The sequence below is a fragment of the Neurospora tetraspora genome (assembly GCF_033439725.1).
Source record: "Neurospora tetraspora strain CBS 560.94 chromosome Unknown B0H65scaffold_7, whole genome shotgun sequence".
Lineage (NCBI taxonomy): Eukaryota > Fungi > Ascomycota > Sordariomycetes > Sordariales > Sordariaceae > Neurospora > Neurospora tetraspora.
Genome location: NW_026944389.1, coordinates 1461004 through 1485577, shown reverse-complemented (window position 1 = coordinate 1485577; position 24574 = coordinate 1461004). Strand labels below are relative to the sequence as shown.

Sequence of the window (24574 nt, the reverse complement as noted above, 5' to 3'; positions counted from 1 at the left end):
ATATATTTTCGAAATTGTTTTTAATATTTTTCAAAAATAATATGGCTATAAAGTAAAGTAGGTAAACCTCTACGTGAAAGGCCTACATAGTATTGCTATTAATTAGGATTATAAAGTAATTACTAATATTATTTTCTTTCTAATTTATATTAGGTTTAGAACTAGTTCCAAATAAATTATATACTAATATTCTTTTTACTAGGTTTTAAAAACTACCTTTCTAACTTTGATTAATACGGCCGTAATTAGCTATATTATATTTAAAAGAACGTTCGCTTATACTATATTTATTTTCAACGTAGTATAAAAAGGTTTGTTTGGAATAATAAAGTATTAGAATAACGGATATTAAATCTTTCGAAGTGCTATATTTTAAATAATTATATTTTAGTTTGCTAATAGCTAATTGGTATATTTTGTATAGAATAAGTTCGGGATTAATTAAGAACTAATTTAGTATTAGATAACAAATAAATCAAAATTTAAAAATAGGCTAAATATAAATTATCCCCAATTATTTGGGCTAGCCTTAATTTAGCGTATTCTAAAATACCATTAGAACATTAGAATTAAATAAATTCCTATATTAATACTATTGAAATTCTATACTAATAATTATATAATTAGAATACTCGTTTGGTTGACCTTATACTATATATAAATAAGTAAAATACTTAATTTGAACTAGTTTTGGATTTATTTCAAATTAATTTATAATTAATATTTAGTAATATTCGGTTGGATACGAGTATTCTTTAATATACTAAAATTAAAAGGAAGTTTAATATTAATTTCAATTACAAATTTCAATTGAAGAATAAACGCTTTATAAGAGGATTCTAATGGTAAAATAATAAAATTAGTAAATTATTTAATTCTAAGTATATTAAAAATTAATTTAGAAATAATTTAATATAGAGAAGTAATGAATTTAATTATTAACTTTACTATTCCAATATATAACCTTATAGGAAATTCGCCACAAATACTTACTCTATTGAAATTTACTTATTTAAATAATCATTTCTTTTAGAATTTACCTTTATATTCTACCCCTTCAATTAACCTTTATTTATCGCCAGCGTAAAGTAATATAGAAGGGCAATTTTCGATAGCTTTAATATTTTCATCTAATATTATTACTAAATGAATTTTAAATTAGTTCTTAACGAATTCTTAAATAATAACAAATTTCTTAGGAAATAGAAGCGATTAGAATCTAAACCAATACCGTATAATAGTAAAGGAGAAGATTGTCAGCTAAGGATTTTAGAATTGGAAATAGAAAAAGTTAAAGCTAAAATTAAAAAGGTTAAAATTAAAATTGAAAAGGCTGAAGTTAAAGCTAAAAAGGCTAAATCTAAGCTTAAAATTCTAAAATTACAAAAGAAATAAGAAAGGAATCGGTTTTAATTCAGTTTTAAATTTGTTTTTAATTAACTATATTTTAATTTAAAAACTTTAAATTTAATTGAATTGGAATAATTAGATTGTGGTTAGAAAGAAAGATTAAAGTGAATATTTAAATATTTAAATTATAAAAGAAATAATAGGGGAATTCATTCTATTTTGATTTTGAATTCGCTTTCAATTTATTAGATTTAAATTTTCCTATTTTCAATACTACTAAATATATATATATAAATAGCTCCCCAAGCCCTCTAACCTATATCCTTATATTAATTTATAATTCATTTATTATAGAGAAATAAGAAATATTAATTATTAATTTTATTATCCTACCGTACGACCTTATAAGAAATTCGCTATAAATACTTACTTTTTTAAAATTTATTTATATTTTACCCTTTCAATTAAGTTTGATTTTTTACTAATATAGAATTATATAGAAAGGTATTTCTCAATAATTTTAATATCTTCTTCTAGTATTAATATAAAATAAATTTAAAATAATTCTTAATCGATTTTTGATTAATAATACATTATTTATAGAATTTAAATGTTATTGGATATATATATATATATATAAATATTTCTATTATTAAATTTAGAATATTGATTTAAAAGTTAGATTTCTTCTTCTTTATTAATTTTTATATAGCGAGGGTATTATAAAATATAAAATATAATTTCTTTTATTATATAAAAAAAATAATAAGAATATATATAGTTAGGGTAATTTATAGGATATAAATAAGATTACGTAAATTAATATATTATAATGGGATTTAAATTAGAATTAGATTATAATTAATGTAATTAAATTAATATAATTTAATAATAATATTAATAATAATAATGAATATAATATAATTTATTGTAATATATTATATAATATAATAATAGATATTAATATTCTTTAAATAATAGGTATTGTTAAATAAATTTAATTTCTTTAATTTATTAAACCTAAAGAATATAATTTATTAAAGTTTTAAAAAATTAAACCTTTTTATGCTAAATCATATAATTATATACTTTTTTACTTTACTATAAGGAATATTTATAATTAATTATATATTTCATAAAATCTTATAAATAATATTTAATAGAACTAGTTTTAAATTAGTCTTTTCCTAGTCCTTAACGGGTTCCGAACTAATCTTTCCAATTAAATATTACTATATTATTAAATTTATACTTAAAAACTTATTAGTATTATATAGTAGTATATAAAATTCACTAGCAATTATAAATATAATATAAAATTAATATATTAAAGAATTTGACCGGTCATAATTAAGAATTAAACTATAATAATTAATCTAGGATTGTACCTAATTAAATTTATTACTAATTTTAGCTTTAAAAAAGTATTAATAATTTACTTCTTAATAGCGTTCTTTATTAAGAGAGTGCTAAGGTTATCTTTAGCCTCCGGCTTAAAAGGGAAATACTTCTATATATTATACTCTTCCTCCTCGTTTTTAAGAGGACGTTTAATTCTAGTGCCTAAATTAATTCTATATTAATTCTAAACGAGTCCGGGATAAATTAAAAATTTTATACGAAATACCGAATCTGATATACCCCGGATACTTCTGAACCTTTATATCCTTAATTATAGGCTTATTAAGGACGTTCTTAATAAAGGCCTTCCTTATTTAATAGTACGAAAACTAAATATACATTAAATTCTATATTAATTCGTAATTAATTCTAAATAAATCTAGATTACTTATTATACTATTCTTATTCTAAATTAATTAAAGGGAAAAAGAAATCTTCGCTTTCTTCTTCGGAAAACGAACTATTTTATCGTCCTTACTACTCTTATTACTACCCTCGTTATTTTTATCTATAGTACGCTTCTTTATTAAAACCTTTCCCCTTCTTCGGTTGGGAAGGCGGGGCTAGGGCTAAATTAGCGTCCGAATTAGTTTCGGATTCGTCGTCATTATTATCGACAAATTTTATTAAATTAACGTAATAGTCTATTTTAAATTAATCTCGAATAAATTAAAGACTAATTATAATTAATTATTTACTAATAAATTCCTAATTTTCTTTTAAAGAGGGGCTACTAACGCTATTACTCTTAATAATAACTTTGGTCTTATTAAGTAGTTTACACTTTGCTACGTACTTACGTAAATTAGAAGTTAAGTTCCACTTATATTAAAAAAAAAAAATAAGATTAATATAATATTAAATAGGGATTGGTAATTAATAAATTATGAATAAATATAATTTATAACGTCGGTTAATATAGTACTACCGGGCTATTCAAAACGGTAGAAGAATTTGCTAATAGCGATCTAAACCTTTCTATTCTAAAATAAATCAAGAATTAGTTTTAAATTAATTATAGACTAATAATAAATTAAATTTATATTATTAAAAATAAAAGGAGGGAAACTCTCCGGACGCTTCTCCAAAGTAATATAACGCTAGTAAACGTTATATTTGGAGTAGTTAGGGGCTATAATTCTAATTAGTCTTTAATTAGTATTGGATTAGTACTATTAAATATTAGTATTTTCAATTAAAGTGAAAAGAATCTAAAGAATTTCTAAAATAAATCTGAAAAGAATCTGAGAAAGATGTCACACGTACCGGAATCGAAATAAGGTTAATATAGGAAGAAAAGAAGAGAAGGTTTAAATTTAGAAATAAAATTCGAAGAGGGATTTTATACCCAAGAATTCTACCAAAGGTAATGTATCACGCTAATTATATTACGTAATTATATACGTAATATTGCATGTGATATTATATATAATATTGCATGTAATATATAATTAAATAATATTAAATTCAAAAGCAAATCGATAATTACTAATTTTATAATTAATATATATTTAATTTAGAATTAATCTAATAAAACAATAATATAAATAATAATTTATTTGGTCGTACTATTATTATAGTTTAAAATATATGGTAAATCAAAATATATTAATAAGTGTTTATCTATCCTTTATTATAGAAATAATTAATTTTTTATATATATAAATTTCTTTAAAAATTAAATTCATTTTAAAATAACTTTATGTATATTAATATAATATAGTTAATATAAAGATTGTTTAATATTCTATATTGTATTAATTATATTCGTTTAGTTACCCTTCAATATTATATTTCAATTCCCTTTTTTATATTTTTATACCTTTGGATATGATTTAAATATAATTTTAATTATGAATTCCATAATATATTTAAAATTAAAATATATTTATGTTAAATTAATTTAGAGAATTCTTCTCATAAATAATTTAAAATAAACTTATTTAATATTAAATAATAATATAATTCCTTTCAAGTATAATAATAAATATAAAATATAAAAGATATATAATTAAATACTCATTTTATAATATTAATTAAATTGTAATTGAATTTGTTCCGAACTAGTTCTAATAGTAGCTATATATTATGTAAATTATTAAATTAATTAAGATTCTGAAAGTTAATTCCTATTAAATATATATGTATATATTATATATTTACTATTTCGTGTTATATTTAATTATATTTTTTAAAAGAACTTCTTTCTCTAATCCTTTTTATTTAAAATAAGCATTTTTTAGAACTCTTCTTATAAAACTTATTTAATAACCCGTTTTAATACTAAAGAAAATAATAATTTTATTGAAATATATTTTTTAATATTGAATATAATAAATATATTTAGTATTAATCACTCGTATTATAGCATGATTTAAATTATATTAGCACTTATTCTAAACTGGTTTTAAACCATTAAATAAATATTCTTAATGTAAATCGTTATATAAAGTTATATATTATATAAATTACTTTATTAAATTAAATTTTCAATTATATTACTCCTTTATTATATATATATATTATATTTTTGATATTTCTCATTTTATTTAATTATTTTCTATTAAAAATCTTCTTTTTCTAGCCTTTATTCCTTAAAAATGAATTTATTATAGTTTTTTATATATAAGCTATAAAATTATCTTTTCTACAAATAAATACCATCATAATTCGAAAAATATCTAATAATAAATAAAATATAAGTAAAACAAATAGCGTTATATATTAATCTTATAATATTATTTAATTAGTAAAGAACTTGTTCCGAACTAATTCTAACGATAATAAAGTAAAATTATTAAAATAAAAGCGCTATATAAAATTATATATTATATACACTACTCAATTAAATAAAACTAAGAATAATAATATTCTATTAATACCTATATGTATTTTATTTCTAAATTTAAGAATTATATTTGTTAATTCAATATAATAGAACATTTTTCTATATTCTTTTTATTTAAAAATGAAATATATTAGGATATCTCCTATTCAAGTAACAAAATTAACTTTATTAATAATAAGGAGAATTATAATTGAAAAAATATAAATAAATAAAGATATACTATAATTAATATAAACGCCGTTATATATTAATCTTATAAATTACTTAACTTATAAAGGAACTTGTTCCGAATTAGTTCTAACGGTGATAAAGTAAAATTATTAAAATAAAAGCGCTATTTAAAATTATATATTATATAAATTATTTAATTAATTTAAATCGTTATTTATAATACCTATTAACTATAATTCTATTATATTTTTAATCTTTCTTATCATATTTAATTACATTTTACAAGAAAACTCTTTTTTTATATTTTGTTCTTTTAAAAATGAAATTTATTAAATTTCTTTATATAATAGCAATTTAAAAACCTATATTAAGAGGAAAATATAAGAATATAATATATATATCCAAAGAAATATTTAATATAATTAATATATATAACGTTAATTATTAATTTTCTAATATTATTTAAATTATAAGAAGACTTGTTCAGAACTAGTTCTAAAGGCGTTAAATTAATATCTTTATAATAAAGGCACTATTTAGGATTATATACTTATTAATTATTAAATTTATTATAAAAAATAATTATAATAGTCTTCTAAAATATAAACTTTTTATTTAGTAAATTATTAGTAGTATTTTCACTATTTCTATTAAATAGGTTTCTATTATATACTTTTTTATAAATAAAAAGAATTTATTTAAATTTTCTATATAAAAGTTATTTATTAATCCATTTTCTAATATAAAGTATTATATTAATATAATTATACTATAGTAACTATAAAATATAGTAAGATTAATAAAGTATAAATTATTATTTTATTTAATTAAATTAATTAAGCAAAGACATATTCTCAACTAATTCCTAACTAGTTTATACTTATTATTTTAAAGTCTAGTATTTGTATAGTACATTCTAAATGTACTAAGGTATAATTAGTTCCGAACTAGTTCCCAATTAGTTTAGTAAAATCTTTTTATTTGCAACAATTGGAAATAGTCAAAATTAATTGTTAAGGCTTCCGAAGTCGGCTGGATTTTGCTTACGGTGTGGGGCGATAACCTTGTCGCAGTCTTAGCGACAGCCACTTTGTCTTTTCAGCCCCTAACCCTGCTGTCGATCACCGCCTGCAAGTGAAGATTGGCCAATGAGATTAGGCAAGAGTGAGGGGTGGAGTTCCGGTGGGTACGTACCTTTTCATCTCCGCTTTCCTTTCTCGGCCAGTCGGCCTCAACTTCCAATCGGCAAGTCCATTCGGATTTATCTTCCTCCCGCACCACTCAACATGCCAGATGCCAATAAGCAGCAACTCCCGCATATCATCATCGGTTTTCATTAACCACGCCTCTGTCCATTCGGGTTTCGCTCTCAGCTCCCTCTACTTCCGGTCGACTGTCCATTCTTGTCCCGGCTGCTGTCCTGTCAAGTGCGTGCTACAGCAGTCACAATCAATGATGATCATTGAATGATCTGTCCCCGTGCCATGGAAGATAGCGAAAGACCGTACCTTGTCGGGCTCAGCTGGGGCGACATCACGGGGCTGGACGGAGAGCTACCGAGTTGGCAACTTCATCCAGTCAATTGCTTCCTTCAGAGCTGCGGCTGCACTCCCCCGCGCTGACCATCACATTGAGAGCTCCGTGTTGCGTACAACTCCTCATTGCTGCTTCCAGGATCGTACACGTGTACCGCAGAACCCGCGAGACGAGATTGGTAAAAGTCCGCATTCTGTGTCATGCACCTCTTCGGATCACATTCTAGAGAGAGGTACAAATCCGCTTCTACTCCTCATTCCAGCGTCAAGACATTTCCACCTACCCAAGTTCGGGACAGGAGTGAAAGCTTCAACGGTTACACACACCACAAGGGGAAAGTCTACGCACATCAACGCAGATTCGTATCATGGACCGCTCCAAGGTCTACCTTAGCTGGGAGGTGGACGGCAAATTTGTCGGTAGTCATACTTTGCTCAATTCCCTCCTGTGACGGCATGGCTAACATGAGCATTACAGCATAGTGATGGCCGCGAAGTTGCCCTGCTCGAGTCCATCTACAGCCGTCCCGACATCGACCAGCTGCGCGGGAACCCACAAAAGGTCCTACAGGCCATCGACGACTTTGCCCGCTCTGTCACCGGCCTGATCAACATTGGCGAGACCAAAGGCGCTGTTGTCACGAAACTCATTACCGACTATAAGCCTGACTCCATCCTCGAGCTGGGCGGCTATGTCGGCTACTCTGCCATCATGTTCGGTGACGCCCTGAGAAAGGCTGGCGGAAAGCAATACCATAGCGTCGAGAAAAGCCCCCTCTTTGCCGCTGTTGCCGCAAGTCTCGTCGACTTGGCTGGCCTCAGGGATGTCGTCAGAATCACTGTTGGCACTGGTGCTGAGGGTATCCAACGTCTTTACGATTCAGGCGCGCTCAAGTCCCAGCTTGCCATGGCTTTCTTTGACCATCACAAGCCAAGCTACACCAGTGATCTCAAGCGATGTGAGAGACTCGGTCTTGTCGGCCCAGGCACCGTCTTGGTTGCCGACAACATGATCCTACCGGGAAACCCGCCATATGCTGAGTGGGTCAGAGCCAGTGTTGCCGAGAAGCAAGAGCTTGACAAGAATTCCGAAGAGAAGGGAAATCCGAATCTGCAATACAACAGCAGGTCTATCAAGAGCTGGGAGCCGAGTGGCAATGAGGATGCTCTGGAGATTACTGAGTGCGTGGGCGTTAAAGCTTGAATCAAGTCTCCTATACACCCATTTGACGTTGACACCCATGGTCTCGGGAATAACGCGGTTGATCACTGCAGAAACCTGTGAAGGGGGAGAGAGACTCGCCAGCCAGCCACAAACCCCAGATTCAGCTGTCCACAATGGGATATCACACCTCAGACATGCTTGTTGAGGCGTTAGACGCTACTTTTTTCTGGAACATTACGGTTCAGCCCGCCTCTTCATCGGGCTACCGCTCAATGGAGCTACAGCTGCTTTCTTAGTGAGTGGATGACCGGGTTGGCTCTAGCATGAGCCGCGCAAGACACTCTGGCACAAGGGTCCAAGACACACGATAATTCATTGTTAGAGTATCCGAGAACTTGTGTTGTGTTTTCATGCTTCATTGGTCAACGATTGAAACCGCGAGAATCATGGCTACCTGTGAGAGTCGATCATTACGTTAAAACCCACAACCCCTCACGCTGGCCCATCACTTCTGGGACATACTGACGGTTAGGTACAGACGGCGGGGAAGCTGAACAGGTAGCTTCAATAGTTTACCTTATATCACAGGTTGCATTGTAACCTTTCTGCGTCTGCCTACCCCACAAGCACTATGCTAACGGTTTGAGGCTACCTGACACAGCTCATAGGCGAGACCGCCATGTTTATGGATGAGACATCTGGTAGACGAGGTGGTGAAAGCTTATAAAGAGCTTCAAAGCTGAGCTGTTTGGTTCGGAGAACATGTCTAACTTTGTTCGCTTCCTATACCCCTTCTCTCGCCTAAAGCTATATCAATCACATCCTTCACGAATCTTCTTGTCCTTGACTCAAACGCCCCAAACCTTCATTGACGCCCACCATGAGGCTCGCCTCAGTGTGGACCAGCGTCGTGCAGGTCTTCAGTTTCCTCACCTTCTCTTCCCCAGAGGACGGCAGTGATCTCTCATCACAGCGTCCCCAAGTCCCCATCGCACTGGAAGATGTCCATCATCACCACCCTTTCCCCCCCAGCTCCAACAATGCCGTCGACGATGTAGTCCCCCTCTACACCGGCGGCAAAGAACGCTCCTACATGGTGAACGACCACCCCGTCGTCGGAACACCCAAGAGTCCCCAGGAAGGAGGCCCCGGCGGAGGGCTTAACTGCCATTACCCCGACATGAAGGATTGGGAGCCTTGCTATGGCCCTGAGAATAGGACGTGCTGGCTGAAGCATAAGTATGAGGATAAGAGAATTGATATTATGACTGATTATGAGAATGAGTGGGAGATTCCTAAGGGGAAGGTTAGAAAGGTTGGTATATCATCATCCACACTTGTCTTGAGGTATCAGAGCTGACACATCTTCAAGTTCTACTTGGAAGTCTCGGAGCAACCTATTTCCCCGGATGGTACCACGATGGAACATGGCAAGGTGTTCAACCGCACATATCCAGGGCCTTGGATTGGTAAGTAGCATCCATCCCCTTCGAGAAGCCCTTCAGAATAGCTCCATGCTGACTGATCGCAAACAGAGGCGTGCTGGGGGGACTGGCTTGGTACGTACACATACATTCCCACCCATCACGAAGGTTGTTGTCACTGACAGGACCACAGAGGTAACCGTAAAGAACAATCTCCGCTGGAACGGCACATCCGTAAGTTCTCAACCCACTTCACAGCTCCCTGAACCTCCTTTCCCTTTCCCACCACTAACAAATCCCATCAGGTCCACTGGCACGGCTTCCGCCAATTAGAGTCCTTCCACATGGACGGCGTCAACGGCATTACCGAATGTCCCATCGCCCCCGGCGACACCTTCACCTACCGGTTCCGCGCCATGCAATACGGCTCAGCCTGGTACCACAGCCACTACTCCTTACAATACGGAGACGGCCTGCTAGGTCCCATCACCATCTACGGCCCCTCGACAGCCAACTTTGAGGCGAACGAAGCGTTCAAGCCTTTGTTATTAACAGACTGGAACCATCGCAGCGTGTTCGAGGACTGGCCGCTTATGCTTAAATCGGGCGTGGCGCCGTCGATGACGAATATCCTGATTAACGGGGTGGGACAGTTTGGCTCTGCTGGGAGTAAGAAGAAGAAGTATACGCTTTATTTGGACGAGAGGAAGAAGCACTTGCTGATTCTGATTAACACGGCGGTTGATACGACGTTTGTTTTCTCGATTGATAATCATACGATGGAGGTTATTGAGATGGATTTTGTGCCGATCGTGCCGTATAATACTACTAATCTCAAGATTGGTATTGGTGGGTTCAGTCTTTTCTCTCCTTCTCCTTCCCCCTTCTTGTTCCAACCAGTCTCGTTAGGCACATGTACTAACTTGAAGCGAAACACATGAAGGCCAAAGATACCACGTCCTCGTTCACGGCCTAAAAAACCCGTACGAAGCCGAGAGATACGGCAACTACTGGATGAGAGTGACCCCGGCACGAAAATGCAGCAAGTTCACCTACGGTCCCGATGAGCAGATGGGTATCATCAGGTATAACAGGACTTTCCAGACCATGGAAAAGGCGCCTGATCCCATGTCGGAACCGCCTCTGTACGAGACTACCTGTGCGGATGAGCCACTGGAAAAGCTGGTGCCGAAGATACCGTGGACGGTTGGGAATCCGGTGAATATCGGTGAGTTCGATGCATGTGTCCGGAGGAATAAATGGTACCTTGGTTCTGACCGATGATTCAAGATCCCAACGTCGTCAACCAAACAACACTCCCACCCAACAAGCGCTACATCTTCAACGTCGGCCTGACCATGTCCGGCGGTCCCAACACCAGCACGCCTTATATCCCCGATGACAAGGCTTACGTACGTATTATCTCACCACCAACGCCCTCTCCCCCTCCCCCTCCCCCCTTTTTTTCCCCTTCCCTTCCCTTTTGTCCTACTACTAACGTACCACCAGGCCCGCTGGGACATGCACATCGCCCCCTTCCGCATCAACTTCTCCGACCCCACGCTCCTCGCCCTCTCCTCTCTCGACTCCCTCATCACCCAACCGCACCTCGACATCGTCACCCTCCCCACCACCGATCCCAACGACGACAAATGGATCTGGATGGTGATCACCGCTCCCGACAAGGTCCCGACCGAGGGACAAAGGATCTTCTTCCCCGCTGCGCACCCGATTCACTTGCATGGCCACGACTTTGCGGTGTTGAGGCAGAGTAGCAAGAATTGGTATGATGATCCGGATATTAGTCACATTGGCGAAGGGAGGTGGTTTACCCCCGACAAGTTGAATTGCGAGAATGAGAGGCTGGATTGTGACAATCCTACTAGGAGGGACGTGGTGCTTTTGCCGGCTAGCGGGTATGTGGTTGTTGCTTTTAAGGCTGATAACCCTGGGTATGTGTCTTTTTTTTTTTTTTTTTTTTTTCATCCCCCTTTCTTCTCCCTCTGCTTTTCCCTTTCCCCCCCTTTCCCCACCTTACCTTGCTCGATTTGACCTTTGTTCTCTCCATACTTACTGACTAACCCTCAACTCAAACAGCGCCTGGATCCTCCACTGCCACATCGCCTTCCATGCTTCCTCTGGTCTGGCTATGCAAATCATTGAGAACAAGGAGTTGATTCCGGCTATTATGGAGAAGGATAAGCCGGTTATTGAGGAGAAGTGTAGGAAGTGGAGGGAGTGGCATGGGGAACCGAGGAATCTGTGGGATTATGAGGAGCCGAAGCATTTCCAGGATGATTCGGGCGTGTAGGTATATGTAAGTGAGTGGCGAGACCGCCAGATTGATTCGAACGAGCTACGATTATTGTGAACCTCTCGAACGGGAGGGAATTAGTTAGATCTAGACCTAGCTCGTGCATGAAGTGGCTGCTTCCCATGTTGATTGACCGCAACTTAGCCCATGCTTTAAACATCCAAACACAACCACGATGATCTCAAATCGATCTATATCAGTTCCTCGATTTGAAATACCGAAAATCTCAATGTCACTCCGTCTCTAAAGAAGCGGAATGGTGCCGTTGATGTCGGAGAGCCTCAGGGGTGCAGATGCCGATGCCGTAGAGGTACCCAGTGACGTCAGCGAATCGACGTCATCATTAGACCCTCCCTTTCCACAGCGGCGGTTCAGTTCGCATCGCAATCGCAAACTACAAAACACTCCTCTTCCCAATTCGCAATTTTCTTCTTCCAAATCCGTCAAAGTATACATCAAAGACTACCAAAACAATACTCCAAATACACTCAGTCAACAAACAAAAGCCAAAACCACCACCAAGATGTCTTCCTCCAACCAGAACACCAACACCAACACCAACCCTTCTTCTTCCAACACCAACGCCAACCAGCCCCAGCCCGGCATGATCGCCGGACACGCCGAGTACATCAAGGGCGCTGCTGAGGTTCGTCTTTCTCCTCTGCCCTCCTCTGCCCTGCCTGCCCTTTAAACCACCTAGCTTAGCTCTTTGGGATACTAACAATTGCTTCCTGCGGCGACAGGCCGCAATCGGCAACATCACCGGCTCCCACGCCTGGACCACCTCAGGCGAGCAAGACAAGGCGCACGCCAAGGCGTCTCTACAAGCGGCGTCCGAGGGCCGCGACCCGGCCGCGTCGGGGTACGGATCGGTCGAGGAGACGGCGGGCAAGCTTACCGGCTGCGAGTGGATGAAGAAGGAGGGGGCGGCTAGTAAGAGTCATCAGGAGTAAGGAGTAAACTGAAGAATGGAGGTTTTTGATGCTGCGGATACAGGGAGGAATGAAAGAACGAGAGAAGGAAGTTTAATGATTTTACGACATAAGGAGACATCAGAGACTGTATAATTAGGTGGATTGGGGGGGGGGGGGGGGTGTATGATAAGGGTGTTTGCAGAACGATACCAATCTGCCTGTTTCGAGAGGGCTGAATAATCGAAGACAGACAATTTACTGACAGTCCTGAGGTGACATACACATACGTATGTTTTTGCGGTCATTCATATGTTCCGTGGTTGGAATACTTCAACTTTGAACTCCAGCAGGCAGGCGTTCGTCAGGATATCTCGGTCTCTTGGCAAATGAAGCCCAAAACTGATTCTTCGGAACTTTTTCACCAATTCTTGTAAGAAGGTATTCACCAGAGAGCTGAAGAGGAGACTATCCGTCTGGCTGGCGCTCAAGAGGATAGATATGCCGGTCATGGATAGGTAGTGTCATGGGCAAGCTAATCTGCTGAGAAAGTAGATAAAATGGTTTTTCTTTCATGGCAACTCGTGGATAATCGCAAGTGTCTAGTCTAAGAACTGCGTCCATGATGACTGCTGCAGTAGATTATCCAATCCTCTTTTGAAGAGGTCAGAGGCATTGCCTCCTATGACAGCAAGTATGTCGTTTGAGGACCTTGATGGCTGATTACGTATGAGTTCCCAGCTTTGATAACCTTCATCTTTGCTGTCCAGACCCGGTAGTATAGACTTTGAGAGACACCTCGGTCGAAACCCAGATTAAGGCGACACGAACAGGAAGAGGTGAATCACCATCGCTCTTCGAATGAGAAGTCCTCGTGATGGTTCACGGGACCGCAACTCGCGGCGCCGGCGCAACCGCCCGATATTCTCGGCCAAGCCGGATCTATACCGGGGCAAACACTCCTGATGTTGCCTGATAAAAGCCGGATGGCGTCGTTGTCGGCCGGAGCGGTGATGGTACCCGTTCCGGCGCACGGCGGGCGTGGTGGCGAGACTGCACGGGTCGGACTTGCGGCTTGAGACGGGTATCGAAGGAATACTGGAAGAGGAAGTTCCGAAACATCTCGTTTGTCAGTTTGTTCTTGGGGGGGTCGAGACAAAGCCCGTTGGGCTAAAGTTTCAACAAGGCTTTGCCAAGACATTCTCGAAGACTCATCTAGTCCTGGGCCCTGGGTATCTCTTTGAGGTCTTGGCACACGCCTGAACCGCAGTGCCGCGCACACAGACGCACACACAAAGAGGCCCTGCCGCCCGAGACGCACTTGCCTGCCGCCGCGGCAGCCTGCCAGGGACAAAAATGTGCAAAGGGACCCACGGGACCGTAGGGCAACGAGACCGCTGCACTGCTGCAGTGTCTGAGGTCAGCATGCAAAGATGCAACACGCAGCAGCAAAAGAAATCTCCCGACCCCCCCTTCCACCTTCCCCACAGCTGCCGCAGTGCCTTAACAAGGACCCATAGAAAAGTTGACACTGCATTGTTTATCGTGAGCTAGCAGGCATCGTTGTATGCCCCGGATTTTGGCAGACGGGAACGGAGGGGCCAGACCCGACTTGGGTGTCTATGTGTAAGAGAGAGGGGTACCGTATACGTGTTCATCATGAGCATCATCGATATTCGCGATGGTAAGAAAGGGACGATGTTTGGAAGGAAAAGATGCGGTGAGAGACGTGGCTGCACAGCCGGAGTCCAGCAAAGAGAAGCAGGGCCAAAATGTGCTGTAATGGGAAATTGGGGTTGGAGGACGAATGGACTTCAGGTCGGTAGAAGTGAGGTGTCGCAGCTGCCCGCTGGATGGCATGAAGCGGGTCCCGTACGCACATGTGGGATGCGAGCTGACCTTTGATAGGCAGGAGGTAGGTACCGGGAAGTACATGACAAACGGACGAGGCCCGTCTCTCTAACAACTTGAGGAGTGTTCTCGAAGTTTTACCCTTTGGCTTTTCTTTGTCAGAATCCCAGACAGCAGAGACTGGCCTCGGTGGCAACGTTTGTAGGGAGGCAAAGATATCTCTAGCCAGATGGCTTGTGTGGGCAAATCTCAACAGGTACCATAAGCTGGATTATTGTCGTCAAGGCAACGAATGAACGAGGAAACGTACATAGTACTCTGTGTGGCAAAGAAAGAACAAGAGAAGGACTGGTCCTTTATGAGTCTCGTCGGCGTGCAACCATATCTGAGGCTGGTAAAGGGTACCAATTTGTACACTTTCTGGGCAGAATACGGATCAAAGGTGATGAGTGTGTCGCATCCGGATCTGGTTTCTGTTGCTGATGTCTTCTATCGAAATCATCCATCTCACCCACCATCCCACGTCCACTGTGCTGCTTGTGATTCCCCAACCTCTGTGAGGCCTATCCCCGAAATTGCATTGTACAGTCCGCCGCGCCTCAACTGTCCTGGTACGATGTACACACAAAAACACCAAAGGTGGTGGTATGGATTGCAGTGAAGAAGCAGGGAGACACTTGTCATTGCTTGTTTTCCCATCCAGATGCTCAAACCGCTGCCCCACCAAGGCGGCCATGGCGTTGGCGATGGAGTGTGCGCTCGAACAAACCCCATCAACTTGCCACACAGGTTTGATGCTGAGCGTCTGGGACTCGAAGTGCTTGGCCCTTTTTGCCGTGGCCCTTTTTGCCGAGGAAGGGTCTCCAATAACGGACAGACATGAACGATGATGATAATCAATGCAGAGGCAACGGCGAGTGTGAATTTCTGGCCAGCACTCAAACTTTTGCATAACGCTCCGGCTCACCGCCCTCCTCGACGGCCAAATCAGGAATGGTGGGGGCGTCTGATAAAGAGATAAGCAGGGATCGTCAAGGATAAGCAGGGATGTCTGGTAGCGTGTTTGGGCCTGGAGCCAATCAATGGAGGGGCAAAGAGAGGGAGTCGTTGAATTCTTGTCAACCACAGACGCTTGTGATCATTTTGCTTCAGTTGGAAGAGTGCCAAGAGTGCCCGAGTTCAGACCGAAGAACTGGGATTGCCCCAGAGACATGAAGTAATAGTAGCAGAGCCGACGAGAGGCAAAAATCCCAAATTTGGTGATGCCAATCCGTGAAGTCAGTGAATTGGACCCGGTTGCGTGGGCTGGGGGGTTTGTAAAACCCTGGCCACGTTGTCCAGGTTCCCGTTCTTGCCTGGCCGGCGAACGAAAAGAGGCTGCAGCAAAACCTGGCCCAGAGACTGGACGGACGGAGTGAAGGGAAAGAGAAAAAACTTCTTTCGGCCACGACGCCCCTCCAATCGCTCCGCCTCCTAGACTCAGACCCCCCCTCTTTAGCCCCTCTACCCCCCTCCACCAGCGCCATACAAGTGGATCCCTCAACCACTTCACCACACCCGACCCAAGCTTTTTTTTGCTGCTGGAAAAGGTTGCGACTACCGAAAAAAGCCTGTGCGCACATCCGTCGCCGCCTGCAGCAAAATCCGCCGCCCAGCCAAAACCACTCCACAGGGACTTGGTTAAATATTTTGCTCCGTCCCCCGGCCCCATCCACTGCCCTCCTCCCTCTTCCTTTTTTCTCAGGTTTGACCTCCATTCTTTTCTACCCGACTGTTTCGTTCTCCGCGAACGCCCTCCACTCAGTCTTTTACTTCTTCGCGCGACTTCTTCAGAAGAGCCGATCTCGAGTCAGGAATCCTTTTCGACCCTCCATCGAAAACCTCCACGACTCTTCCATTCAAGTCGCTTGCTTCGATCAGACCGACGGCACTTGTTCTTTTTTGATCTCCGACCTAGACAACAACTTTTTCAGTCGACTCCACGACCAAATCAGTCATCATGTCCGCCAAGGAGAACGCCCAGAGCCTCAAGGTTCTTGATGAGCTCATGCAGAAGCTCACCATCGCCAACGAGGCCGATGCCGTCAAGGAGGCTTCCCAAGCTGTTGCCTCTTTCATCAACGGTCGCATCGAGGACCTTGATACCCCCGTCAAGTAAGACTCCCTCACATTTTCCCTTGAATTTTGTTGGGTCGCATCAGCCCCTCGATTGCCCTCCCATGGCGCCTGCCTTGGCGCTGGGAAAAATTTCAGCATCGCATTTAGCGCTCGAAGCGTGCCCGCCCCGCCAAAAGTGGAGTGGGGCCTCGCTTTGTGTTTGGTGCTGAAAGACATGGACCACAAATGCCTCTCCGAAGGATCGGTCACCAGTGGTGGCCTCCCAGCACTACGGTGCCGAATTGGAGGAACCGACGTCGAATGAGCATTGTGCATTCGATGCAGGCACCAGTGTCCCAGTCGGGCAATCCCCTCAACGCACAAACACAGACACCAAAAATTTGGAGAACCCTGTGCTAACATGTGAATCACCAATAGGACTGTCGAGGCGCTCAAGAAGCAGCTCGCCAACAAGAAGGATGCCACCGCTCGCGAGAAGGCTCTTTCTGCCATCCAGGCTATCGCTCAGCACAGCGAGGTTTCCGCCCATGTTGAGCCCTACCTGATCTCCCTCCTCCCCAGCGTCTTCGCTGCCGCTGGTGACAAGATCACCGCTGTCAAGAACGCCGCCATTGCTGCCGCTCTTGCCATCGCCGAGGCCATCAACCCCAACGCTGTCAAGGCCACCCTCAACCCCCTCATCGACACCATCCGCAACGCCCAGAAGTGGCCCGAGAAGATGACCGCCCTTGACTTCATCGATACCCTCATCCGCACCGCCCCCGTCCAGCTCGGTCTCCGTGTCCCCGAGCTCATCCCCGTCGTCTCTGAGGCCATGTGGGATACCAAGAAGGAGGTCAAGGACCGCGCCTACCAGACCATGGAGAAGCTCTGCCAGCTTATCGTCAACCGCGATATCGAGCGTTTCATTCCCGAGCTCATCAAGTGTATCGCCAAGCCCGAGAACGTCCCCGAGACCGTTCACTTGCTCGGTGCCACCACTTTCGTCACTGAGGTCACCGAGCCCACTCTTGCCCTCATGGTTCCTCTCCTTGATCGTGGTCTCGGTGAGCGCGACACCGCCATCAAGCGTAAGGCCGCTGTCATTGTCGACAACATGTGCAAGCTCGTCGACGACCCCAACATCGTTGCTCCTTTCTTGCCCAAGATGATGCCCGGTCTCCAGAAGAACTACGACAACCTCGCTGATCCCGAGGCCCGTGAGAAGACCAAGCAGGCTCTCGACACCCTCACCCGTGTCGGTAACGTTGTTGACGGCAAGATCCCCGAGGCTCAGAACCCCGGTGATGTCAACATCGTCCTCGCCCACCTCAAGGAGATCCTCGGCAGCAAGTACGCCTCTGCTTTCGACAAGTTCGCCCCCATTGTCGAGTACGTTGCCGCCGTTGCCGGTCAGCTTGTCGACGAGAAGGCCACCGAGTCCTCCATCTGGGCTGAGGCCGTCAAGCCCTACCTCACTGTCATCGTTGGTGACGCTGAGTCCGAGGCTCTCACCGATGCCCTCCGCAAGAAGGCTACCCCCGGTGCCGCTGAGGCCGATGAGGCTGAGGCTGACGACGAGGAGGGTGAGGATCTCTGCAACTGCACCTTCTCCCTTGCCTACGGTGCCAAGATTCTTCTCAACCAGACCCACCTTCGTCTCAAGCGTGGCCAGCGCTACGGTCTTTGCGGTCCCAACGGTTCCGGCAAGTCCACCCTCATGCGCGCCATCAACAACGAGCAGGTCGAGGGTTTCCCCAAGCAGTCCGAGGTCAAGACCGTCTTCGTTGAGCACGACCTTGACTCCGAGGATACTGAGATGACCACCATTGACTGGACCATGAAGAAGCTCAAGGAGGCTGGTGTCGACACCTCCCGCGAGGATGTCGAGGCCAAGCTCGCTGAGTTCGGCTTCAGCACCGACATGATCAAGAACGACATCTCTGCTCTTTCCGGTGGTTGGAAGATGAAGCTTGCCTTGTGCCGTGCCGTCTTCGAGGCTCCCGATATTCTTCTCCTCGACGAGCCTACTAACCATTTGGATGTCAAGAACGTTAAGTGGCTCGAGGATTACCTCAAGAGCTCCCCTTGCACTTCCATCATCGTTTCTCACGACTCTGGCTTCCTCGACAACGTCTGCCAGCACATTATCCACTACGAGCGCTTCAAGCTTAAGCGTTACCGTGGTAACCTCAAGGACTTCGTCTCTCGTGTCCCCTCTGCCAAGTCCTACTACGAGCTCGGTGCCTCCGAGATGGAGTTCTCCTTCCCCGAGCCCGGTTTCCTTGAGGGTGTCAAGACCAAGGCCAAGGCCATTCTCCGTGCCACCAAGATGTCCTTCCAGTACCCCGGTACTGCCAAGCCCCAGATCTCCAACATCTCCTTCCAGTGCTCGCTCGGCTCCCGTATTGCCGTCATTGGCCCCAACGGTGCCGGCAAGTCCACCCTCATCAACGTCCTCACTGGTGAGCTCATCCCCACCGAAGGTGAGATCTACCAGCACGAGAACATCCGTATCGCCTACATCAAGCAGCACGCTTTCGCCCATATCGATAACCACCTCGACAAGACTCCCTCCGAGTACATCCAGTGGCGTTTCCAGACTGGTGAGGATCGTGAGACCATGGATCGTGCCAACAAGATCATCACCGAGGCCGATGAGGAGGCCATGAACAAGGTTTTCAAGGTCGAGGGTACTGCCCGTCGTGTCATTGGCATTCACAGCCGTAGAAAGTTCAAGAACTCCTACGAGTACGAGTGCTCTTTCGCCCTCGGCGAGAACATTGGCATGAAGAACGAGCGCTGGGTCCCCATGATGACCGCTGACAACGCTTGGTTGCCCCGTAACGAGCTTCTCGCTTCTCACCAGAAGATGGTTGCCGATGTCGATATGAAGGAGGCCCTCGCCTCCGGTCAGTTCCGTCCCCTTGTCCGCAAGGAGATCGAGTCTCACTGCGCCAACTTCGGTCTCGATGCCGAGCTTGTTTCTCACTCCCGCATGCGCGGTCTCTCCGGTGGTCAGCGTGTCAAGGTCGTCCTTGCCGCCTGCTCTTGGCAGCGTCCTCACTTGATCGTCCTTGACGAGCCTACCAACTATCTCGATCGTGACTCTCTTGGTGCCCTTTCCAAGGCCCTCAAGAAGTTCGAGGGTGGTGTCATCATCATTACTCACTCTGCCGAGTTCACCAAGGACTTGACTGAGGAAGTCTGGGCTGTCTTGGACGGCAAGATGACTCCTTCCGGCCACAACTGGGTCCAGGGCCAGGGCTCTGGTCCCCGCCTCAAGGAGGATGATGGCGAGGAGGAGGACAAGTTCGATGCCATGGGCAACAAGATCGTCTCCACCAAGAAGAAGGCCAAGCTCTCTTCTGCCGAGCTCCGCAAGAAGAAGAAGGAGCGTATGGCTCGCCGCAAGCGTGGTGAGGAGGTACGTTTAACAATCCACTGTCCCTTGATGTTCTGTCAACAGGTTCACTAACTCGTTTTCAATAGGTCTTCTCTGACGAGGACGACTTCTAAATCACTCGTTGCTGATGGGTGGTACAAGACTGATTTCACTTTGTCAACGGAGATCAAAAGTTGCTTTTTCTGGGTCCGGTTTGCATGGTCAGGCATCGTGGGTTTTGCGTCTACTTCGGTGTTATGAGCTTTTTAGATCATAATTTCTCTTGCGTGACGACCGTTGCAGCGTATCGTTCTACTGGGTGACCGGGAGGCAAGGATTGGGAACGGTTGGGGACTGGAGACCCCCGAGATGGTCCTGTCCATTCTGATGTCTTCATGGTGTGGCCCGTATGGAGGAAAAAAGGAGGATACCCAACGTGGATATTACGAAAGAGATGCATGATGTTCTAGATGATAGACGACTTAAAAGTCACACTTGATTACAACAACGCATGTCTATTTGTGCAATGTGCTTTGTCTTTTTTGAACTTGAATCTTGTGATATCTTGGATGCATTTCTTCTGTGTTTTGAGCCAGCCGGAAGACGTCACGTGACTAACACATCAAGATAAAGACCGGGCAGATCTTTGGCGACACGACACTTCAGTTTCAACATCACGTCTCCAGCACTGACGATCACATTTGTTCGTCCCCTGATGAACAATGACAATGTGAAGCAGCGCAGGTTCGACAAGGTAAAAAAGCGATCCTTGTTGCTCGGTATCCAGTGATACATCGAGTCACCTCTCTATTCACACTTCACAACAATGGGCAAGTTAGCATCGTGCTGTTCATTGTCTTTGGGTATCACTATGTACGCAGTTCGCTTATACAAAGAAGTACTCCCCTCTTCATATATACAACACCGTCCCCTTCCCTTATCCAATTCTTCATATCCAAAACATCTTACCCCGATTCAAGGAATAACCTGCAACCGATAAACAGCCTCCCAATCCTCAATCTGCTGCTGCGTCTTACCTCCCTTTCCACCAAAGCTCGACACACCCATCTTCGACTCCTCCTCCCTCACAATCTCCGACAATCTCTTTCCACCCTTCCCATTGCCCTTACCGGCTCCCGGCCGTCCACCACCATTACCATTACCATGACCCGGATTCGTAGGCTTAGGTCCCTTGCCCTTACCAGGCTTAATCCCACCAACGTTGCATTTTCCTTTGTTAAAAGCCACATCCGCCGCCCGCTTCCACACAGCGCTCACATCCCTAACCATATCCAGCGTCCAAAACAAGCGACACTCGCTCTCCTCCACCACGAACTGCGCGGGCGTGCCGTCGTTGACGTGATCCCGCAGGATCTGGTCGCGCACGTTGACGGCCGCCGAGGAACTCCGGTTGATGGGTAGGTCAGAAAACTGGGAGAGAGCTTCCCTTTGGGATTCGGTCTTGGCGAGGGGGAGGTACTTCTGAGCGTACGAGTAAATGTTGCGATACTGCAGGACTTGGGCGCCCTTGACGCCGCCGACGCCTTGGATCAGATTGCGGTGGTTGGGACGGCCGCCCATGGCGATGGATTGGATGCCTGCTTGGACTCGCAAAAACTCGGAGGCGAGAGTGCAGGTGGAGGCGCACACGCCGTCGTAGAGGATGACGATGTTTTCGGAGTCAAAAGGTTGGGACACGGCCGAGGGGTTGAGCGAGCCGTAGCCGGTGATCTCGATGCCCATGCCGTAGGTGGAGTTGGTGGTGGTCAGGTTGTCGTTGAGGTCCCAGCGCATCAGGTTGGTGTATTTGGTTCCCTGGTAGACATGCGGGGAGAATTTGGCGTCGAAGGAGCGGAAGGGTTGGTTGGTCAGGTTGAGGTCGTAGCGGTAGTTGAACGAGGACTCGTAGTCCTCTACTAGGTCGCCGTCGGGGTTGGTATAGGGATTGATGCCGGCGACGCGGTCGCTGACGATTTGGGCCATGGCGTTGTAGGGATCGGTTTCCTTCCACCGGGAGTAGCCGTCTTGGACGATGGAGGGGAACAACTGGCGGAAGAAGTCGTAACCCTGGAGGATGTAGCCGCCGCCGTTGTTCTGGAAATCGACGATTAGTTTTGTTTTGCCGGCTGCTACGGCCTCGGCGATGAAATCCTGCACGACGGCTTGGAACTCGGCGATGGAGTTGGACTCGAAGGCGAGGAGGGCGATCACGGCTACGTCTTCGTAACCCGCGCCTTCGAGGAAGTAGCCGGATACGACGGCGTCGGAGGTGATGATCACCGGCTTGGGATAGCCGGGGACGTTCGCTGCGGGAGCGGCGGCGGCGGACTCCGTGCTTGCGACGGTGGAGACGCCGTTGGGGTCGCAGAACTTGGCGTAGTAGGCCGCGCCCGAGGTGACGCCCGTCATGTCGGCCTTGACGGCCGCCTGGTTCTCGAGAGTCAAGCTGGTGCCGTTGGCGAAGGTCAGCGTGGTGTTGGCGCCCTGGTAGATGTACCGGATGCGGCCGCCGTTGGCGAAGTAGCCGGTAGACCCGCTGTTGGCGAAGGTGGCCTTCTGGTAGAACATGGAGTTGTAGTTGGCGTCGGGGTCCTGGCTGAAGCCGGCGGCGTCGATGGTCTTGGCCAGATAGGTGGCGGCGTCGATGCCGTTGATCAGCTTGACGACGGAGGCGGTCTTGGGGTTGGCGAGGACGTCCTCGTACACCTTGATGACGGGTAGGGACTTGCCATCCTCGCTGATGGACACCAGGGAGCGCTGGCGGCGCCACTCAAAGACCCGCGTCAGGGCGTCCGGGTAGAAGACGAAGTGGCCGTCGTGGCCGGGGCCCCAGACGGTGGTGTACAGCTCCTGCTGGAACTGGTACTCGTTGGCGTACTTGTCCGCCTGCAGCTTGGCCTTGACGTTGTCAAGAGCGCCGAAGAGATCGTAACCCGGGTAAGGGTACTCCCTGGGCGGCTTGGCCTTGTAGGCCGAGTCACTCTGCCAGTCGAGGTAGGGCCTGAGCGAATCCACGAGCTCGATGGCGGCAGCCTTTCCGAGAGGGATCGAGTTCAGACACTCGTAAGCAAGAGCTGCTGCCACAGTCGGGGTAGCTTGATGTCTGTCAGCTTACGTTCTCGAAGATAGTTTGTCGATATTTCAACTCACCTGCCGGGTTGGCGGCCTTCTGGGTAGCCCATGAGCTGCTCACAATGGCACAAGGCTCACTGGTAGGGACAGTTGGGCTGGCCGTTGTGGTGGTGACTGGCTTGGAAGCGGCCGAGTCAATGACGGCGGCCAGTACGGCCGGGACGGCCCAGAAGTGTCCACGCATCTTGATACTTGGGAAAGGCTTGACGGCGCGTAAACAAGAGGCCCAAGAGCCAAACCTCCAGTTCTGGAGGCATCATGACTCTTTTATACCTTGCGATCTAGAACTAGTCTAGCGGTTCAACGCCGTCTCTTGTCATATCACGCAATAAGTCCCCGGCTCGAGCCCGGCCAGCCAGGATAGAATCCGGCAACTAGGAACCATTTCGAGGACTTGTGCCTGGCGGTCCCGGCCATGGTGCATAAACCCCTGGAAGTTGAAGAGAAATTGGAACTCGGACGGAGAGTAAAAAAGGCGTGAAGACAGGGGACGACAGAGTCACCTTCTCGTTGCGGAAGGTGGAAGTTGCATCTGTTAGCGGGAAAACTCCGAGAAAAGGGGGGTAAACATGGGGTACCATGGTCCGTCGATGCAGAGAACGGATGCCGACTCTGGGAAGCATTGGAAAGGCAAATACGAGAGCAAGTAATCCGAAAGGTCGCAGAGACGATCAATCTTAATCTACATCCCGTCGTGCATTACTCATTGCACATGTAATGTTGATGCGCGGTTCTCGAGCGTTGCCGTGTTGACTGTTAGGAGATCGAGGAGATAAACACTAACAGCTTCACTAACAAGTAACAACTGCACTAACACTAACAGTAGCACTAGAGGTACGCTAGCAGCTGCACTAACAATTGGAGAACCCGACCTGCAGTGGAGAGGAGTTGCGGTGCCGGTACAGTGCGTGCATGAACCACGGCGGTACCTGACAGCTGACAGCTGGGCAAGCAAGCTTGGCACTTGACAGATGCTGGGCTGGGTCCACA

At 44.2% G+C, this 24574-nt stretch overlaps 6 protein-coding genes across 6 annotated transcripts; 5 read left to right on the top strand and 1 right to left on the bottom strand.

Moving 5' to 3' along the window:
* The first annotated feature begins 7533 nt into the window (after nt 1-7533).
* B0H65DRAFT_288306 (S-adenosyl-L-methionine-dependent methyltransferase) lies at nt 7534-8930 on the top strand. The gene is made up of 2 exons (XM_062822974.1): nt 7534-7721; nt 7784-8930. The coding sequence occupies exons 1-2, from the start codon at nt 7674-7676 to the stop codon at nt 8507-8509; spliced, it is 774 nt and encodes a 257-aa protein (XP_062678400.1). The 5' UTR covers nt 7534-7673; the 3' UTR covers nt 8510-8930.
* B0H65DRAFT_288302 (multicopper oxidase-domain-containing protein) lies at nt 8931-12335 on the top strand. The gene is made up of 9 exons (XM_062822973.1): nt 8931-9785; nt 9843-9939; nt 10006-10029; nt 10088-10128; nt 10200-10743; nt 10838-11122; nt 11185-11306; nt 11404-11846; nt 11992-12335. The coding sequence occupies exons 1-9, from the start codon at nt 9351-9353 to the stop codon at nt 12203-12205; spliced, it is 2205 nt and encodes a 734-aa protein (XP_062678399.1). The 5' UTR covers nt 8931-9350; the 3' UTR covers nt 12206-12335.
* Nucleotides 12336-12580: 245 nt separating this feature from the next.
* Nucleotides 12581-13288, top strand: B0H65DRAFT_475207 (uncharacterized protein). The gene is made up of 2 exons (XM_062827295.1): nt 12581-12854; nt 12952-13288. The coding sequence occupies exons 1-2, from the start codon at nt 12732-12734 to the stop codon at nt 13159-13161; spliced, it is 333 nt and encodes a 110-aa protein (XP_062678398.1). The 5' UTR covers nt 12581-12731; the 3' UTR covers nt 13162-13288.
* Nucleotides 13289-16485: 3197 nt separating this feature from the next.
* On the top strand, nt 16486-18001 carry B0H65DRAFT_475203 (armadillo-type protein; the record flags this gene model as incomplete). Its single annotated transcript, XM_062827294.1, has 2 exons — nt 16486-17124; nt 17506-18001. Coding segments are annotated over exons 1-2 (651 nt in total), but the record flags the coding sequence as incomplete, so codon positions are not given.
* A 133-nt stretch (nt 18002-18134) lies between these two features.
* Nucleotides 18135-20979, top strand: B0H65DRAFT_475201 (elongation factor 3). Its single transcript, XM_062827293.1, has 2 exons — nt 18135-20494; nt 20560-20979. The coding sequence occupies exons 1-2, from the start codon at nt 18185-18187 to the stop codon at nt 20584-20586; spliced, it is 2337 nt and encodes a 778-aa protein (XP_062678396.1). The 5' UTR covers nt 18135-18184; the 3' UTR covers nt 20587-20979.
* A 358-nt stretch (nt 20980-21337) lies between these two features.
* B0H65DRAFT_288278 (uncharacterized protein) lies at nt 21338-23863 on the bottom strand. The gene is made up of 2 exons (XM_062822972.1): nt 23603-23863; nt 21338-23547 (listed from the first exon to the last, which is right to left on the bottom strand). The coding sequence occupies exons 1-2, from the start codon at nt 23766-23768 to the stop codon at nt 21428-21430; spliced, it is 2286 nt and encodes a 761-aa protein (XP_062678395.1). The 5' UTR covers nt 23769-23863; the 3' UTR covers nt 21338-21427.
* Nucleotides 23864-24574: the final 711 nt, after the last annotated feature.